This window comes from Lissotriton vulgaris, chromosome 10 (genome assembly GCF_964263255.1).
Source record: "Lissotriton vulgaris chromosome 10, aLisVul1.2, whole genome shotgun sequence".
Classification (NCBI taxonomy): domain Eukaryota; kingdom Metazoa; phylum Chordata; class Amphibia; order Caudata; family Salamandridae; genus Lissotriton; species Lissotriton vulgaris.
Window position 1 is genome coordinate 795,022,728 of NC_141698.1, and position 21,178 is coordinate 795,043,905.

Consider the following 21,178-nt stretch of genomic DNA (forward strand, 5'->3'; position numbering starts at 1 on the left):
GTTGCATTGCTATATTTGAGGGGGACAGGGAGTCAGTGCAGGAGGTAATCCAACTGTTGAAATCTTTGATGGCTTTGGAGAGGCTGTTGCTGTGTTCCGGTTAGTGGATGGTGTTCCAGTCCTGGTCAGTGATGCTGTACCAGTTCTGGTGGACTGGTTTGGAAGTGGTGCATGTGAGATTAACCAGAAAGGGGATGCTTACGTTGATGAGGGAATGGTCTGTCCTGGGAACCTGTGTGGGCTCATAAACTTAGATGTTGCCAATGTCGGTGAAAATAGTTTTCAGGAGGTGTCCGATGATGTAAGCAGGTCCCTTTACTCGTTGGGTTAGACCCTGTCTTCCAAGGTCTTTAGTGAGTGCTCTAACGTTGTTTACGTTATTGGTGTTGGCATGATCTTCTAGGTGGAAGCTCAGGTCTCTGAGAAGGATGTAATTGCCAGTGTTGAGGGCAAGTGGTGTAATGAAGTCTATGATGGTGTTGGTGGAGTTGGTGTGTGGTCCAAGTGGTCTATAGATGTGAGTGTTACTTAGTGTGGGGTTGGCTGTGAAGTGGAGCTTGAACAACACGTGTTCCATGTTGGAGGACAACATGTCCGTGCCTAACTGAGTTTATCAAAGATGTGAACCATCTGGTATGGTTTATCATGTTTATACATGTATGTTGGGGCAGCATTAGTGTTTTGTTTGAAATTAAATGCACAGCCTCCCTGTCAAGGATAATTATTTTAATTTCATTTGCCTTGAATTTTCAATATGTAGCCATATTATTGGGGCATCAGAAATTCCTTGTTTTAAGGCATCAGCCTTAGTTTTTATTTGATTATAATAATTGTATCCACCAGTGATTTCAGGTACCCAGACCTGTAGTTCACAGACCGTTTTTTGCAAGTACATGTGTGAACAAGCAATTCATGCAGTGCTTAGCAGACCATTTAAATGTTTGCCATCTATAACAATTAAAACTTGTTTAATGATGTTGCCAACCGTTCATGCAGTTCCTTGATTATCAAACGATACACCTCATCTGCCCTACAGACATATTCCCCAACATATTTTCTTGTTCAAGCAGAACATTTGTTTTCAAATTTATTAGCATTCATCTCCTCCCTTTCCCTTAATTCTGCTGCATCAATCGTGATGTGAGAACTGAACATAAATATCAGTTCAGAATTTTCCTCAGCAAATTCAACCATATTCACTCTTACACCTTAACACTCTTGATTTTCTGATACTCCTACAAATGTTTTGATTTCAATCAGAGTAGACAATATCCTCATGATTAAATATTTCTGATCATACTGATACTTTATAATGAGTCAAACATTATTTTAACATACACTAAACGGTATAAATATGCGGTCAAAATAAAGTACCAACCTTCATAAAAGTGTCTCTCTTTGCATAGATCTTCAAAGCCGTCCCTGGAATATGAGACTGATTCAACATTTTGAGATATTTCACCTCTCTTAATACCGACAACAGCTATAACAAAAATAAACACAAACTGTTGGGACATACATTTTGATTTTGTTTTGAGTGCACTTGTACAGGGCACAACAGTTAGCAAATGAATGAAAGAGCGCTTAACAATAAATTGACAACTGATGTGGAGGAGCGTCTTGCTTCAACTTTCTTCTTCCTAAAAAAGAAGGTAAGCATACACATTCTGTAGATAGGATTTCACAAGTGAAAGCGTCACAATGTGAATAACAAAATGCAATATAATGGTTTAAAGTAATATATAAAAGCCCAAAGGGGACAAACGTATTCTGTACCAATAGCACTACAGATGGCACCTTTCCAGAGTACAAGTGGAACTGACAGAAACAATTAGGGAAACATTTCTGTAGGGCAATCAAGATGACTACAAGTGTGGTAGGCAGAGAATAGACTAAGCAGATTCTACTACTCTGGTGCCACACACTGAATAATCTGTCAAAATGACGAGTAGAGATGCAGACAGGTGCTGGTAGGGTTGTGGAGGGAGGGAACACCATTAACTATATTCTACAAGTTACTCATGCTAACAAAGTATTTTGAAGTAGAGTTGGAATCTCTTGATTTGATATATGGAATTGCCTTACCTTAAATCAAACCATTATTCCTACCTCGTTGTCCAACATGGAAATGCTTCCCACTACATTGTGGCACATGACAATAGATAGTACAGATCTGTTGATAACATGACATGCAATAGCTCCTCATTGGGGAAAGGAGAAAGCAGCAACCTTGCAAAACTAACTACACGAAAAATAGCATGTCTCAGCCTTGGGAAAACTGATGGCAGAGGCTACACACTAGCCAAATAACTTAGACAGATGATAGAACCCCATAATATACTAGTGACAGTTTTTGGCATGCATGATCCTCCGTGAAAGCAGTCAGTTAATCTCACAAACTTAGGTGAAGAGATGAGTAAGACTCACACAATAAGTATTTCAAATGGACCTGTGCAAGTGTATTGTCGATTTAGATACAATTGCACAAACAATCATAACTATGGAAAAAGATTGCGCCTTTGACTGAATCTTCAAAAGATTGAAAGGGAATGTTTGGGTGTGAGAAGGAAACATCTGCAGGAGGTTAATAGTGGAGTTAGTGGGGTGTTTGAGAGGATGGAATGTAGCTGAAAATAGGAAGAGGACAAGGGTTGCTGTGCTGCTTTTCATAAGTCATTAGCGACTTCTATTGATTGGCTTCTGAAAAAATACTATCATTTTGATGGTCTTCCTTAGTAATGATTCATGTAATGGGAAAAATAGAAATACTTCAGTAAAGAAGCCACGCAGAAGCTAGATGTTGAGAAAATGTTAAGAGCTTTGCTATTTTTTTTCATGGTCTTGTTGAGCATGCAGTAAGCTACAAGGGTGTCAGAGACCTGTATAGTGGGGAGGATCATAGTTTAGACAAAATGTATAAATAATACAATCAAATATCATACAACATACAAAAAAATACATTAAGGGAATGTTTATCTACATCAATCCAAAAGTGTGTGTGTGTTTGGGTGGAAATCAGCTGACAACATTTTTGCACAGTTAACACCCATTAGAAGCAAGTAAAAGGAGGCATAGGAGGCAATGGATAAAGGAACAAAAGGAGAGGGTGTATAAATTGGAGACAATGGAATGTTCAGGCTACAGCAGACAGAGTAATGGCAACTTTGGCAATATAAGGCATTCTATAGAGAAAGATTTTGCATGCCAAAAGTATCCCTGCTCCAGGATAACCACAACAATAAAGGAACAATACAAAAACAGCTGGTAAAAAAACACAATTATATTTCCTTGTAAAAATATACCCCACATAAATGCTAACACACAAGTAAAAATACCCAACAGTAGTTAACAAAGAACTTACTTTCTAACATTACATATACAATAAAACAGAGTTAGACCTGCTGCATGTACCTGAAACAACTATGGCAAAAACCAAAACTAACCGAAAAAATAAACAATAATAGTAATATTAACCATGATAACTTTCCACCACCTTCGTCTGAACATATTAAATATTGATACTAGATTAAAATTATAGTTATGTTTACCACATAAACAGCAAGGAGGAACCGCAACCTGCAGAGCAGACAGCATCCCAAAACGACAAAAACAGGCATACAAATAAAGCATTTGATAAAAAAAATTATAATAATGGAAATGGAAAAAAACTTTCTTACAATGCAAACCAATACAATCAATAAATGAAAATAGTTTTTCTAAAAAATGTAGCTAAATGTATGAAAACTGTAAATGAGCAAATACTTTACACTATTTCGATTATAGAACATTTTGAGACAATTAAATCAATATTGAAAAATATAAAAGCTTGTTTAAAAATCTTAATATGCATATACATGTTAATGAAATTGTTTATAAAAATGTACATAGAATTCTTAATAATTATTGCAAATTTGAATATGTATTTAAAAAATAACTATCAATTCACATAAAAAGTTTTACATTAAAAATATGTTTTTGTTTTAAAAAAGTCAAAAATGGTAAGCAAATGAAAAAGTATACGTTTTATATTAATAGCAAATGTATACATAGAATTAACTCCAAACTTAGCAACTTGACCAAATTAAAGAAACACATTTATGTAACATAAATTAAGTATTTCTGTTCCAAACTTAAGCATTTTATGGAAATTGTTGGACTTTGGGCGGGGGGGGTTACATTTACTATTCTTCAGTTCAAAATATTTTATTGAGTTTGCAATAAAGCATATACCAAACAAAAAAAAGTACTGATGAAGTGATATTAAGCTTGGAATATTACATTTGATGGAAATTACATCTGTACATTGAGAACTGTAGTCTGACAGAAACTAAAATGTAAAAATAAAAAGGGAGGGGGGAGAAATAACTACTGGTAATAAGTATTACGTAATGGAGCTATATATCAACCCCTTCGCTGCGGCCGCGATTTTACCGCTGTGCGGTAAACAAAAGAACAGGGCGGGGCCGTGACGAACCCCAGCCGTCATCAGCAGACGCCCACCGCGGGGCGTGACAGCTGGGGTTCGTCACCAGCATGGGAGGGGAAATCTAACAAACTGAACTTGATAGATAATATAAAACAATTAATAGTATCATTCTATATAGTTATCACTTGGATTACAAAACGAATGGTAAGTGGATGGATTCTGAACACCACCCAACATCAGCTCCCTTTCTGGTAAAAATTATCCATGACCATCATGCATTTATTGATAATAATGAGGCACCTTTCCAATTGGTAGTAATGGATTTGAAAGCAGCAGATATTAGGAAGTTAAAGAGCTTATTATCTAAATCTTTGTTGAAAACAATACCGATTTACAAATCAACAAGTTATATGAATGTTTATCTAATAAAGGATATTTTTTTATAATAGCATTCCAAACCTCATTCTAAAACTTAAGGATAATATTGCATTCAAAATGCATATGTTTAAGTGAACCTGGAGCTAAATTACAATGCCAGCAAGTGGGAGTATTTAGTAGTTTTGCTTTCATTTTTTTTTGTTCAATATCTGTTTAAAGAATTCACACAAATAAAACATACATGTTTAGAAAATAAAAGGCAAGGGTGGGAGGGCAACAAAAGCTGGGCTACATAATAAGCTGTAGTGTAGTTCCTAGTTTCCCACTAGGCCCTGCGCATTGGAATAACAAACAGTAGTATCGACGTGGAACTGCTTATATTCCAGGCCTCCACTGACTATGCTAAACTTAATTGGGTTGTGTTACCAACTAGCTCAGAGGTCACTGGAAACTTTCTTCTCTGCATAGGAAGTGATCAGCTTCCTTGGCACAGACAAGAAGGGATTCAGCTTTCCAACAACCGTGCAACATGACAACTTTGCTCCTCAGATCAAGAGTCGATCTCTAGGGTCGTGTGAAACAATAGACACAGATTTCACTCAGTCAGTCTAGTGCAGTTTACTTTCACGGTATGTAGAGAATAGAGAGACGGGCGTGTATCAATAAAGGGTTAACATTTATTGAACAGTCTTTCTTCTCGTACAAGAGAAATGTATTGCCACAATTGCAATAATTGTTATTATAAAAAGTACGTACAGTAAGATAAGTATTGCGAAATAGAACTGTAAAAGCATTGATATGGTTTCTTAGCCATACAATGGTTTAGAAGTAATAAAACATATATACAGTCATATATACATTAGGCTAACATACTCAACTGGTGCTTCTAACTAAGCCTACCCCAGTGTGCCTGACCTAAGCCTAACACGTGAGAAGGGGGAGTAAGTAAGTAGCTTAAGTTAAGTTGGTTTTGCCAAGGTTTGTTTCAAGAATTCTCGTCTTAAGGGTTTAGTCAACACCATACCTCTGAATAGAATGATGGAGGATTGGTATCTCCTTCAGGGGTCTCTCTCGATATCCCAGTCACCCGCGAGGGTAAACTGGAAGCGCCGGGACTGGATTTCTCTGCACGAGAAATGCAGCAGCTTCTCTCAGCGCGTCGAGGAAGGAGGGGTGACAGCGTCCGCGGGCAGCTGGGCTGGATGTCTTCGCAGAGGACGGCTGCACGGCTCCTCAAGCGTACTGAACCATAGTTCGCGCTGTAGCGGCGATAATGGTAATCAGCAGCTTCACCACCACAGGATAGCAGGCTGCAGCGACAGAGTGCTAGTTTTTACCAACACAGGGTCATGCAGGCAGCTGGCATCAGCAACAGGTTCGCTCACAGCTAACAGCTCACAGCTTCGCATTGCTTAAGGCAACGTTGGTAATATTTATACCTGACAGGTGCCGGGTTTGACGCAAGTTTGCTGGACATAAGACGTCAATTAAAGATGTCACTAGGAAGTGACAGTTATCAGTTGCTCATTAGAGTTCCATTACTAATCAAAACATAGCAAGCGGGGATTTCCAGGTTTGCTAAGTTTTTATCTTGTTGAAGAACTCGGAGTGTTATCTAGGAATATCAGATAGTGACTGCTGCTCTGTCATTGCACTAATTGGTCGCAAAGGAAGTAGCAGAGAGTCATGCTGGAATGTGGCTCTGTTCGTGTGAGGCCAGAGATGACTTTTCAGAAAATCGCACTTGAACGGTTATGCCAATATAGGGAATAAAATGGATTTATAGCCGAATAGGGGCATAAGGTCACAGTATCGATCAGGAACCTAGATAAGCACGCAACACCCACTCCACGTATACATGTCCATCAAAATTACTAAAACTAAGCAATTAGATGTATGTGTAACATTGCCCACCCCAAAATACATAAATGCATTCGAAATAGGCGTACTTGCAATACATGGAATTTAGGTACTGTACGTTTTTTTAAAGCATAGTAATCATTCAAAGAATTATTGCATTTGAAATTAATGAACGATTATGCAAAAGGAATTACACATGAAGTATCTCTGACAGAAGAAATGCGAGATAAATCATCACATAAAAATGCATCGTAATAACATGTGTGCTAGAGGCTGGTGTTATGTTGTTATGTCTCTAGATGTGTTTAGAAATAGAAGTGTGAAGCTTCTGTTCTCTAAGAATAGTTTTTACGTTAAGCAAAGAATTATTCGTGCCAAAAAGAGAGGGTCAATATTTAAAAAAAATTGTCCAATTCAAAGAAAAATAGATTTCCAAAGCTCCTGGCAGTTTTTGTTGATCAAAACTGAAGGCCGAATTCAGAGTTCATGGGAACGCTGTGTGTCGGAAAAGCTTCTCAAAAGTTATTGTTTCTCTATGGGTGAGAACATCGTATCAGACAGGCTCGCAAAGAATTGGTCTACAAATTCAGGTGATAGTTCAACCAAATTAGATAGCGCTGTAACTTGGCAGGTGTGAGAATGATTGCTGTCATCGAAGGCAGGACCAGCAATGCTCACAGAACGTTGTACCTGGATGATGTTGCTTTTGTCACTCGCTCCACTATTACCACTTGGCTGTAGTACAGGAGTCTCCACGAATGCCGTCATCAGGATTGGTAGCCGCTGGGGACAACACAATGTGTGAGCCGTTATCGGACTTAGCAAAGTATCGACGTCCATTGGTACTGCTGATGGAAGTGAAAGACAGATGTCCAATTTATTTATTTATTTTATTTATTTTTGGCAATTTTTAGAGCGCGCAAATACCCGAGGGTGTCTCGGCGCTGTGTCACAGAACTCTCCGTAGGAAAGGAAACTAGGCATGGAATAGCCATGTTTTCAGATTTTTTCTGAACTTAAGCAGGGTAGGTGCACACTTAAGGTGGAGAGGGAGAGTGTTCCACAGTCTAGCTGTGGCAACGGTGAAACGTTTGTCTCCCCAGTTAGCCCTTCTTGTGCGGGGGACTGTTAGCAGATGGGCAGAAGATGAACGCAATGTTCTTTGCTGTTCGGGTGGGCGAAAGGCTTGTTTTAGAAATAGGGGGCCATGGTTATGAATGGCTTTGTACGCTATGCACAAGGCTTTAAATTTGATGCGGCTCCTTACCGGCAGCCAATGCAGCTGTTGGATGTAAGGGGAGACAGATGCAAATTTAGGAATGCGTAGCAGGGTCCTAGCTGCTGCATTCTGTACAGTCTGTAATTTATTAAAGACCTTTTGTTGTGCATTTAGGAGTAAGGCATTACAATAGTCGGTCTTGGAAAAGACTAGCGTGCTGACTAAAGTTTTGCCTGCGGAAGATGGTAGGTACGGAATGAGTTTTTTGATTTTTTTTAAGGTGTGGAAGGCAGATGAGACCACTGAGTTTGCGTGCTGCTGGAAGGACAGTTTGTTGTCGAAGATGACCCCCAAGTTTCGTACCTTGACCACTGGTACTGGAGGTTGTCCCATTTGTTGGGGCCACCATTGAGGAGACCAGGTTGGTTGTAGTCTCCCGAATGTCATCACTTCTGTTTTATCAGAATTTAGCTTGAGGCAGTTTGATGACATCCAGGAGCTTATTGCTTCCATGCCAGATTGGAAGTTTGACGCTACTGTTTGGCCATCATCGAATACGGACAACACCAGTTGTGTGTCGTCTGCGTATGTAGTGAGAGAGATACCGTGGGACTTGATGACCCTCGCTAAGTCAGACACATATATATTGAACAGTGTCGGGCTTAGCGAGGATCCCTGTGGTACACCGCAAGGCAGGGAGAAGGTCTGGGAAGTGTATTGTCCCAGCTTCACCGTTTGTGGGCGGTTTGACAAGAATGAGGCCAGAAGCTCCTTAGCCTTGTCCCTTACTCCTATGGCCGCGACACGGTCGATCAGAGTGGCATGATCGACCGTGTCAAAGGCTGCGGACAGATCTAAAAGTATGAGGATTGCAGCTCCTCCATTGTCCATAATGGATCGAATCTCGTCCGCCGCCTTCAGGAGAGCTGTCTCTGTGCCATGTCCCTGACGGAACCCGAACTGGGTGTCATCCAGTAAGTTGTTGTTGTGGATGTATGTTGCCAGTTGCTGGTTCATGATCTTTTCAAAGATTTTGGCCGGAAAAGGAAGGCATGCAATAGGCCTGTAGCTGGATGGGAGAGACGGGTCTAGACTGGGTTTTTTGAGTAGCGGCTTGATAATGGCTTCCTTCCATACTGAAGGGTAGGTGCCGGATGTGAACATTGCGTTGCAGATCGTAGTGAGTGACGGGGCAACAGCTTCTGGGATAAGGTTGAGAACAGCAGGAGGGCATGGATCAAATGGAGATCCAGATTTGGTTCTGGCGATAAGGGGTTGAACCGTATCTTTCGTGATGTTTTCGAAGGCTGGGAAATTTGGAGTGTTATTTGTCGTAGGGTGCTCGGTAGGGGATAAGGAAGGGTCAGGTGCAAAAGTGGAGAAAATGGCTCTGACCTTATCTTCAAAAAATTTGGCCAGTGCATCTGAGAGGTCCTGTGATCCCTCTGAGGGGGGTGGAGGAGGATTGGACAGGTATGTTACTACCTGGAACAGTTTTCCTGATGAATTTTTGGCCTGGTTGATTTGGTTGGTGTAGTAAGTGGTTTTCTCGGATGTGATCAGTTTTTTATAGTTGGAAAGGGCGTTTTTATAGCTGATCTTGTCTGCGTTATTATAGTGTCGACGCCATTGTCTTTCTAAGTTCCTGCAATATTGGCGCTGCAATCTGAGTGATTCCGAGAACCAAGGGGCTGAAGGATGCTTTCTGTTCCTGTTAGATGTTTTTGTGGGGGCTAGTTTGTTACAGGCTGCGTTCAGGATGTTTAAGTAGGTGACTGACGCAGCTACAGGGTCTTGCTTGTTTAGCGGAGGACTGTCCCGTATGATCTCCAACACGCATTTCTCGCCGCAAAGCATACACCGTAGCACAGGTAAAATGCAATTTTGCCATATCGGTCTGAATGAAAGGAACCAGGTCATGTTTAGATCTCTCAGCCTGGCCAATCCGAGGACGTTAGTTATCCTGTCCCTGTAGCGCATTGCTAGGATTGTCTCTTCCATTCCCATGGGAGCTATGTCTGAGCCGAGGCTTGCCATAACGTAGCAGAATGGTCAAAAATAGGATCCCTGCGATGAGTCCCAAAAATAGTGGTATGCCGCCAAAGATGGAGTGCACAAAATTAGGAAAGATTCCCAAAATTGCCCGGAAGGGTGTTAGCAGTCCCGTAAAGACTGTCTTAAATATGCCTGGGATGCTTGTTGCACTAGACATGTTAAGGAGTTGGCTGAACATTTCTACGAAATGCACGGGGCAATTTGTTGATGAAAGGTCATGGACTTCAGTAGCCGTCCTTGCGACTAGAAGATCATACGTCTCTTTAGATGACGTTATAGGCACTGTTGTCTGTAAAAGCACAGATTTCATTTTGCTTAATGTATCAATTCGTATAGAATAGAGATTCAGACGAGGCCAGAGGGGAGTCACTATGTCTGGAGGCCCGCTCGGGAACAATGCTTGCATGCAACATTTGACCATGGACGTTACTTGTACTAGATAACTTTTCCCTGGCGCGAGGCCACAGCACCTGTGATCCGTTCTAAGAATGTAACTCCCGTTTGCGAGTTGCATAAAGAAGGGCTCTATCTGAGTTGCAGGTGTGACTAGCTGGTGGCATGAAAGGTTGTTTGAATTTCCATCACATGCTCCGTGTAAATTAATACCCTGACACAAAAGTATACCGCTTAGTGAGTGTTTACAGTTGTCACCACTAAGAAATACATTTTTGTCACTGTCACTATAGCAAGAATGAGTGTATGGTAATTTCCATTCGGATTTTACATATCCCTTACCCAATTGTTCATATTGGCCAGCAGGTATGTACTCAAGGCATTTATGAAATCGGAAAGTTGTTATCGGAATTGTGATAATTCCGTGTATTATCCATTCAATGACAGGGCTCTCTGACATTGTCAATGATAATCTCTCGAGTTTCTCGATGCTCAAGATTGTATAGTCTGCTCCTTTCTGTGCCAAACTGATCTGTTTATCAGTAAGGTTAAAAATGGAAAACAATGACGTTGTGTTGATTAAACGCCAAGGCACATAGCCTGAACGAAGATTTTGCAGCGTCCAGCCTAGTTCTATAATAGAGCGTAATTGAGATTGGCCATGTTGTAACATTAGCAAATCTCTGTCTATCACATCAAAGGCAGAGGATACAATATTGTCCAAAGAATATATTCTGGAAGACAGAGTCATTAACCCATTGTCTACCACAGAAAGTGAGTTCTCCAAATTAATACGATCAATTTCTCGTATTTTTTCAGCAGTTTCAATTTGCTTTACTTTCCAAGCCTCGTTGTAAGCAGCATAGATACTGGTCGCTATGAAACGCTTTTGACGCTGTTTGCGTGGTCCAAGAATGAAATCGCGCAAATCAGCACCCTCTTTTAATAAAGACAAGTGTTGCTTAATTTCAGCCAGTGTGGATGTAGTTAGCCATTCAAGGCAGAGTTTCCCTACACTGTATGTTGTTATAATCCCTGGATGTTGTCTCTGGGAGTATCTAGGGTCTAATCTGGTCATTTTTAACCCCTGTGTTTTATTCAGGAACCTATCTTGACAGCTTTTTGTGTCTGTAGGCCAGATTAACCACTTTTTCCAATCAGGATGTGTTCTGTTGAAATGTAAAATTTGTGACACGTCTAACTCAATATCAGCTGTTGCATTTTCAGGTAATGGCTTTGGTATAGACGGTGTTTTCATTTCTTTGATCTTAGCTAGGCCAAGACAAGATGTTTGGTGTACAGTGTCATTTAAAAATAACATTTGTTCAGGTATCATGCAGGTTCTAAAAAGTGCTTCAATGCCTTGCACCTGCCAATCTTTTGTACCCCAAATCGTTTTCGTTTCAATATTATTTTTCCAATAATCAAAACCAAATGTCATCATTTTGTCATAAAATGCTTCTGAATATATCAATTTAGAATTTGTCAGCATTGTTTTCATTCCTGTTTTATCTAACAGTTTGTAATAAAACGTTTCTGCATCACTGGTGTTAAACCCTGCGAAGTATTTGAATTTCTCAAAAAATGCTTTAGAACTGCTTTTAGGTGGTGTAGCACAATGTTCCCATTGATTATACATAAAAACATTTCTAGGCTGTGCAGATTTATGCAAGTAATGATCCCCATAGTGGGTGTAACAGAATAACTGCTCATAACTAGATGAACCTTGTAAATAATCATGATCTGTGAATCTAGCTGACATTACTAAATCAGACATCATGTCATTAATACTGTTAAAGTCCCAATCATCAGAGAATGTACTTGGTGTCACAAAGTCACTTAAGGAAACCTTTAGTTGATGAGGATACTTCAGGATTTCGACCGGACCATAGATCTCATAGTCTGTTTTCTCCCATACTACCCCACCAGGTATTGGAATTGCTGGGCCATTTACTGTTGACAGTTCTCTTTTCTTCACGTGGGATGATCTGTGTGGTTTCAGGACTAGGTTGATGTTCTGACTTGCTGTGTCTATTGTAATATATTTTCCTTCAATGAATTTTCCCAAACACAGTACCATGATGAGCCAAAGCAGGAGGAAAAATACACCTAGACCGAACCAGAACTCTAACCAAGGGGAAATGAGGTAGATTTCCTTCAGTTGATGAAAGAGTTCCGTTGCTTTTTCTTTAAAAGACTTTTTTGTTTCTGGCATCACTTCGGGGTCGTTAAAATCTTCAGAGAAGTTGTCGAAGTTGATGAAATAACCAGAGGCAGTTCTGTCAATTGATGGGATTGTTCTTTCAATCTGTCTCTCGGTAGCACTTTCTGATGCCACATCATTGTAGACTGGTGTTGTTTCTTGACGAACTGTTTCAATCTGTGTTTCAAGAGGCACGAGTTCCATGGCATTATTGCATAGTCCTTCATTGTGCACTGCAGGCTGATCGAATGTGATTAGTCTTTCAGTTTGAACCTCTTGGATTGTTGCAAGTTTGGGTATTCTGTTGTTTCTTGGGAGTCCACTGGGCCTACTGTTGATTATAGGCCACATGCTTGTGGTTTTACCAGATCGATAGACACGACTCTGTTCTCCTTTTTACCAGCAAGGGGCGGTAGCACAACTGATCTTGTTCCGGTGACTGCTAAGACAGGTACTGCTTTTCTGTAAGAAGGCCCAAATTCCTTCTTAACCGCGATCTTTTCTCTGACTAGATCCCCAATCTTTGGAATCCAGACAGGCCTTGCTGGGGCTGTTGCGGGTGGTGCCTCGTCAGTGGTACTTGGCTGTTGCTTTAACTTTATGTTGCTTAATGATTTTCTTGTTTCATTCAGTTCCTGTAAAACAGCCAAACGGTCTTTTACATCAAACTGCTTTGTTTCTTCTTGTACCACTGACATCTGACTATCGAGGTCCTGAACGTTCATTCTAATTCCGAACAATAGTTCGTATGGGCTGAAACCTTTTAGAGAATTTCTTGGCATGTTGTTAAGACTAGTCTGGACACTTATTAAATGTTTGACCCACCCAGCGCCTGAACCTAATACCTTCGCTGTTATAGATTGCTTTATATCCCGGTTTTTTCTTTCTACCACACTATTCCCTTCGGGATGCGACGGACAAGAATACCGCAACCCAATTCCCATGCTGGCCATGGCCTCCCTATAAGCTCGAGAGCTGAAAGCAGGACCCTGGTCAGAATGGAACGTGGTAATTGCGCATATGCCGATATGGACTCGCAAATCTTTTATAACCGTTCTAGCGTCAGCCGAGCGCTGGGGACCTCATTTTTTAAATGCTTTTCGTCTTAACTGTGTACACTGGGACGCGCTTCTCTTCTTTGATTGCGCAGATAGACCGCCTTATGCTGTCTAGAAGGGATCCTGAAACTACCCTGGCCTGTTCATTTCTGCGATCTCTGTTGCAGTTTTCACAATTTTGAGCAAAACATTGAATATCTATACTCATTCCTGGCCACCAGTACTCTGATTGCAATTCTTTCAGAGAGGCTTTGATTGTTTGGTGTTTCAGACCCAACCCCATGTGTGCTTCCAGTAGGAGGAAGCCCCTCCTGCTCCTGTTTGGAATTACTCTGTCCCCCACTCCAGGGATTCGAGCAAAAGGAACGGAGTTTGCATCGATGATGTAGGCATAATTGAGTGGATAGTTTACGGGTAGTGCTGCACAGTCGCCTTTTACGGTCGTTTTTACTGCCAGCATGGTTTCCCCGTCTATGTACTTATCTGTACGCTTTTTTGTGGCTACGGAAGCCGGGTTAGTTGCTTCCGCGGTGGCTGTATTAGCCAATGAATTCCCTGCAACGTGAACGCCATCACGCTGAAGACTCTGTGCGTGAATCACGTGAGTCTTTTGTAGTTCTTTGTGTAAAAGAGCTACCTGTTCCCAAAGCATTTTATGCTTTATTGTGGCACCTGTGTCATCTTTGTAGTCGTTTTCGATCCAACTCTGCAGCTTATTGTTGTAAGAGTTGACGCAAAAATGAGAATCGCACACGATAAGTGTGGGGAATTCGCGTTCTGCATTTTCGAGCGCCATCTTTAAAGATCTGATTTCAGTTCTTTGAACCGAACAGTTTCTTACAGATTCAGTTTTTGTTACTTTCGGTCTGAATTTACCGCACAGCCAACGACCTTTAATGATCGCACATGCTGCATTGTAGGATTTGCTCTCTACATTAAAATGCTGTACAAAGCTATCTGTATAGATTATACAGGCATATTGTGGGAGAGGCAGGATTTCGATTGGCAGAGGATATTCTTCTTCATATTCTAAATCATTCAGTTCTTCGTATTGCGGGGCGAAATAGTATTTCACGTCTTCCGCTCCTAGAGAATCTATGCACTGTATCCATTTCGGATCCAGTGACACTGTAGGCAGGTTTATTGGGCTGAATAGCGCCTCGAAGGCGGATTCCGCTGTAAGGATATTAATCCGTTTGACGTGTGCTAGTTCTCGTTCATTTGCTAATGAGATTTGCACTGCGTTCACAGTTCTTTCTGTGCGACTGAATGCTTTTTCTGCTTGTGTGTACAAGTGAGATTTAATTGAAATTGGTACCTTTTCTCCCTCATCAGAGGTTAGGTACGTGAATCCGCATCTTCCTGGGATGACTCGGATTACAAGATCGATCGTGTTGTCACGCGTATCTAATTTAGTTTTTGCTAACATGTCTGTTTGCAGTGATCTCAAAATTTCTGTGTGTTTTTGAGTCCAATTGATTTGTTTTAAATCAGGTTTAATTAGTTCGTAGAGAGGTTTAACCCTCTCTGCGTAATTTAGTATTTAAGTTCTTCCGAAATTCAGAAAACCTAGTATGGATTGTAAATTCTTCAGCGTTTTTGGAGCTTGGAGTACAGCGCACTTCTCTAAGAAGTTGTCCGCTAGGCTTTTCCCTTCACTTGATAATTCGTACCCTAAGAATAGTACTGTCAGATGGGCAATTCGGGACTTTTTAAAGTTGAATTTGTAACCCTCTGCTGCGAACCCAAGTATAATGGTGTTCACTCTTTTCAAATGAGTATCCAAGTCGTCGTCTGTGAGATAAATATCATCTACGTAAGATAATGCTTCATCATCATAGATTTGTAGTAACTCTGTTACCCTAGCTGAGAATAGTCCTGGGCTGTTCTTGAACCCCTGTGGGAGTCGACAGAATTTTTTCTGTGACCCAAATGCGGAGAAAGCGGTCAAGTATCTGCTTTCCGGTGCAATGTTTTGACAAAAGAAACCATTAGAAATGTCTAATGTCGTTTTGTATTTTTTCCTAACTATGTTATTCATTAGGGCTGCACTATGCGAGTTTTGTACTGCAAAAGTTTTGCAACATGTATTAAGATGTCTGTAGTCCAAAACTAGACGATATGAATTGTCTGGCTTGGAGACAGGAAACAAAGGATTGTTCATTTGAGAGGTGCATGTTTCAATCACCCCCTGGTACTCAAGTTGATCTAAGATCTCCCTGACCTGTTTTTTAGCTTCTTGCTTTATGGGATACTGCCGTTGGGCAGTTGGTTCACTTTTTAATTGGATTTTGTGAGGTGGTGAATCCTCATCCCATCCTACATGATTTTTATACAATGCAGGTGCCTGGGCTACTGCCCATTTCCTTGCATATGTGTATTTTTTGTGAATCGGTATGTGATTCGAGAAGGCAGGCATAATCACTTCTTCGCCACGAGGGCACTCCCTGACAAACTCCGGGGGCCAATCTTTTTCAGCTAACAGAATATCATAGCCTTTTGAGAGCTTATCCCAAAATAGACCCTTAATTTTCCTAGTCTTATCACCCTCTATACGCAGTGTTATTTCGTATATTTTATGGGGCTCGCTAAGCCTGGCGTCGGCAGTTTCAACCTGAATGTATTCATTCGTGTCCACTGTCTCCAGATGACTCATCAAGATCTTGCGCGCTATACTGATTTCTGCTGCACTGTCCAACATTGTCAATGCCCACTCCCCGTTTTTCAACTGTGTCCTCAGTATTCTCGGCATGGTTGATTACTCTAATACTGGCTACCTTCTTTTTCTGAAATTGAGATTTCTTATTTTGAGCAGGTTCCTTGTCTTTGGACTTGGTGTGCTCTCCTGGGTCTGACCGTCCTCTTCTTTCCGAATTCTGTGGAGAAGATCGAGAGGGACGTGTATCAATACTTTGATATCTATCAGGTTTTTTTATATTATCCCTATTTCTAAGGTTATATCTTTTCTCAGAGGGCTCCCGTTGGGGAGACTGGCGTTCTCGAGTTGGAGTTCTTTCCCTCCCTCGAGGAGACCTTCCTCTGGACTGGAAAACTTTTTCCTTGGGAGTGGATTGTTTATTTCCATCCCAGCTCTTTTTAGGAGTGTTTAAATTATTTTTAATAAATAATTTTTCAGGATTTTCGAGCAGTTGGGGCTTAACTGGTTTCCCACCCAAGCTGTCTCTACCTAATTCTTCATAGCATTTTTCTATGATTTTTGCAAGCTCAACTGGATCTTTTATATCTGTTTCCCTCAACTTCTGGCGGATCGCCACAGATGCTGCTTCTCCCTTTACGTTGGCTAATAATATAGCCGTGACCTGCTTGAAGTCTTTCAGTAATTTCATACCTAGATTTAAAGCGGGCTCTGGACCGAATTCATTTTGAATCTGTTTTAGCACTTCTGGTATTACCGCCATAGACGGAACACCGTGTGTTTTTGTGTAAATGGAAGCAAAGACTGTACCCCAAGTGTCGCAGTCCTCCACGTGTGGTGCGATTCCCATAGGAAGGCAGATGGTCAAGATTCTGTGTTTCTCAATAGGGGTAGTATCAGGAAATACTGCCTCTATTTGAGTGATTTTCTGGGCTAACCAGAAAGGAATTTGTTCCCGTTTTACGGGTGTTTTGCCAAGACATGACTGTATGTTCTGTGGTGTAATTTTATTTGTGTTCCCCTGATGAGGGGTCAGCTGTGGTGTATTAACAGCTGGCTGGACTGTTACAGTCCGCATTACATATTGGACTAATTGCCTATGTATTTTTATTAATGTGTTTAGCTGTGCTAACAGCTCTTCTCTAGACATTCTTGCAATGTCAGGATGTGGTGTGTAGCTGGCTAGAACCGGCCACGTGGCTCCTGGTCTACCTAGTGGACCGAGCCTAGTTATGTGATCATTGTGTTTAGGGCGCCATTAAACCAGAGCAGGTGCTCTTGAAATTTAAGTGGAATTTCAACCTCCTCGAAAGGGGCGTACTCATCCGGGGGTTCCTCTATTTTGTAATAGTGAAACTCTTGTGTTATAGCGTTTACCGCTGGAAAGTTTATCCATGAATAGAATACCTCTGTCTGCCGATACTCGTGAGCCTCTATCACGAAAATTACTGTACCACCTTGAGGTGTCAGTCCGTTTTCTATAAGTTTTAAAGTCATAGATCTTCTTAAGTGGACCGGGATGATTATAGCATCCGGGTCTGTGTATTCGGGACCTCGCTGAGTTGCATCTGCTGCGCCCCCAGTGGTGCCGTTGTTTTCTACTGACATTGTATAAATGCAGTTTTTGCAGAGTAGGTCTTCAAGGAGACAATGATTAGATGCACAATATTTTGGAACACTGTATCCTTCAACGTTGAATAAACCAGAGCTTTACATAGGAATCTCTTCCTACTAAGGTCGGGCGGATTTTAACCTTTCACCCACTCCAGACGTCTATTGGAGTATTTACAGGAGAAAGGGGTGTGAAATATGCACGACTGAGTTACTCTAAAGGTCTTACGTTAGTTTATCGCCTTACCAAACGTTGGGCGCCATGTAGTGTAGTTCCTAGTTTCCCACTAGGCCCTGCGCATTGGAATAACATAAACAGTAGTATCGACGTGGAACTGCTTATATTCCAGGCCTCCACTGACTATGCTAAACTTAATTGGGTTGTGTTACCAACTAGCTCAGAGGTCACTGGAAACTTTCTTCTCTGCATAGGAAGTGATCAGCTTCCTTGGCACAGACAAGAAGGGATTCAGCTTTCCAACAACCGTGCAACATGACAACTTTGCTCCTCAGATCAAGAGTCGATCTCTAGGGTCGTGTGAAACAATAGACACAGATTTCACTCAGTCAGTCTAGTGCAGTTTACTTTCACGGTATGTAGAGAATAGAGAGACGGGCGTGTATCAATAAAGGGTTAACATTTATTGAACAGTCTTTCTTCTCGTACAAGAGAAATGTATTGCCACAATTGCAATAATTGTTATTATAAAAAGTACGTACAGTAAGATAAGTATTGCGAAATAGAACTGTAAAAGCATTGATATGGTTTCTTAGCCATACAATGGTTTAGAAGTAATAAAACATATATACAGTCATATATACATTAGGCTAACATACTCAACTGGTGCTTCTAACTAAGCCTACCCCAGTGTGCCGGACCTAAGCCTAACACGTGAGAAGGGGGAGTAAGTAAGTAGCTTAAGTTAAGTTGGTTTTGCCAAGGTTTGTTTCAAGAATTCTCGTCTTAAGGGTTTAGTCAACACCATACCTCTGAATAGAATGATGGAGGATTGGTATCTCCTTCAGGGGTCTCTCTCGATATCCCAGTCACCCGCGAGGGTAAACTGGAAGCGCCGGGACTGGATTTCTCTGCACGAGAAATGCAGCGGCTTCTCTCAGCGCGTCGAGGAAGGAGGGGTGACAGCGTCCGCGGGCAGCTGGGCTGGATGTCTTCGCAGAGGACGGCTGCACGGCTCCTCAAGCGTACTGAACCATAGTTCGCGCTGTAGCGGCGATAATGGTAATCAGCAGCTTCACCACCACAGGATAGCAGGCTGCAGCGACAGAGTGCTAGTTTTTACCAACACAGGGTCATGCAGGCAGCTGGCATCAGCAACAGGTTCGCTCACAGCTAACAGCTCACAGCTTCGCATTGCTTAAGGCAACGTTGGTAATATTTATACCTGACAGGTGCCGGGTTTGACGCAAGTTTGCTGGACATAAGACGTCAATTAAAGATGTCACTAGGAAGTGACAGTTATCAGTTGCTCATTAGAGTTCCATTACTAATCAAAACATAGCAAGCGGGGATTTCCAGGTTTGCTAAGTTTTTATCTTGTTGAAGAACTCGGAGTGTTATCTAGGAATATCAGATAGTGACTGCTGCTCTGTCATTGCACTAATTGGTCGCAAAGGAAGTAGCAGAGAGTCATGCTGGAATGTGGCTCTGTTCGTGTGAGGCCAGAGATGACTTTTCAGAAAATCGCACTTGAACGGTTATGCCAATATAGGGAATAAAATGGATTTATAGCCGAATAGGGGCATAAGGTCACAGTATCGATCAGGAACCTAGATAAGCACGCAACAAAGCAACCAGTTCTGGGCCCCTTCAATAGTGCAACCCCAGCTCCATAGGCTTCGAAACACAAATGCAATAATGGCACAATGACTTCCCAAATAGCAAGTGATAGCGTAAAAAAGAAAACCTGTGCCAAAACCAAGGGAGGGGCTATGGAAGGGACAAAAAGGCAGAAGCCAACCTAAGGTTCCATTGTCCAATAAAGGGATAACACAACAGCATAGCCAAAGAGTCAAACAGGGGGTCAAGGCAAGTAAGGTCCAAACCGAGGTGAGGCCCCCACCCCGCATGAAGGAAACATTCAGTACTGTGACAATATTATTATACTTTGCTACAGATAAAAAAAAGAAGAAAAAGAAAGAAAAAAGAAAAGAAGAACTGAAGACAGTTCAAGCAGATTACTCTAGGGAGTCCAGTCTCCTAACCCGAGAGAAGTGCTCCAGAGGGTCTTTGAACAACTGTAGGGCCCGCAGGATCTTTGAACAACTGTAGGGCCCACAGTCTAGAGGGCATCAAGCGAGTGTGTTCAGTTTTAGTGAAATAGCATATGAGTGGTTGCCAGATGTGGTCAAATCATGTGCAGTGTGATTGAGGTGGGCCGTGAGCAGCTCCATGACATCCCACAGCCGGATGAATGAAGCAGCAATAGGAGGATGGTGGGGCAACTTCCAGCAGGAGGCAATGGACTGTTGAGCCTCTCCCAATAGATAAAGAATTAGGAACCAGTCGACCATGGTCATGACCTTTAGCGCGCTGGGCCATTGCCCAGAATCGCTAGGGATGGGGTAAAAGGAACCGGAAAACACACCAACTCTTTAATGTGACGGAGGACCTCCTTCCAAAACATGTTAAGACCCGGGCAAGAACACCAAATGTGCAGAAGTCCCCTCTATCAGTCTGGCATCGCCAGCAAAGTGGAGGAGTGTTCAGGAACATCTGATGGAGATAGGTGGGGGTATAATACCATCGCGTTATAGGTTTATATGCAGATTCGTGCTGAGCCGTGCTACAGTACACCTTGGGGATGTCCCTCTACAAGTGAGCCCACTCCTCCGGGGAGATGTCAGCGGCCAAATCAGAAGCCCAGCACGCCTGGTAGCCATGAGGGGGGAGCTGTTGAGAGTGCTGAAGAACAGAGTAGGTTTTGAAGATCCGGCCCCTGGACCCCTCAAATTTACAAACCAAGGATTCAAAGGGGGTGAGCTGTCGAGTCACATCCCAGGAGTATTGCAGGGAATAAAGCCAGTGACGCAATTGACAATATTGCAGACGTGCGCTGTCTGAGAGATGAAAAAATGGTTTGCACTGGTCAAAGGTACGGAGGGCAGTGCCTTGAAAAAAATCCTGGAGAACTCGTCGACCCTCCATGGTTCAAGCCGCAAAAGCCTGAGGCTGTAAGGCATGGGGGAACGCAGGATTGCGTGTTAGAGGGGTATTGGGGAAGGGAATGCCGTAAGGCCCTGTGGTACCACCCGTTCTATTTGGAGTCGCTATGTAGGCACTGTGACGGCTGGCCTCTCA

The 21,178-nt window shown here is 41.9% G+C and overlaps 1 protein-coding gene across 1 annotated transcript in view; it reads right to left on the bottom strand.

Annotated features, from left to right (window-relative positions):
- The window catches only part of DNAH11 (dynein axonemal heavy chain 11), a 3,435,931-nt gene that overhangs the window by 2,574,600 nt on the left and 840,153 nt on the right, over window positions 1-21,178 (bottom strand). Inside the window, exon 14 of the mRNA XM_086939827.1 lies at window positions 1,379-1,483. Coding sequence (XP_086795953.1) covers window positions 1,379-1,483 — 105 coding nt within the window. The remainder of the gene's footprint in view (window positions 1-1,378; window positions 1,484-21,178) is intronic.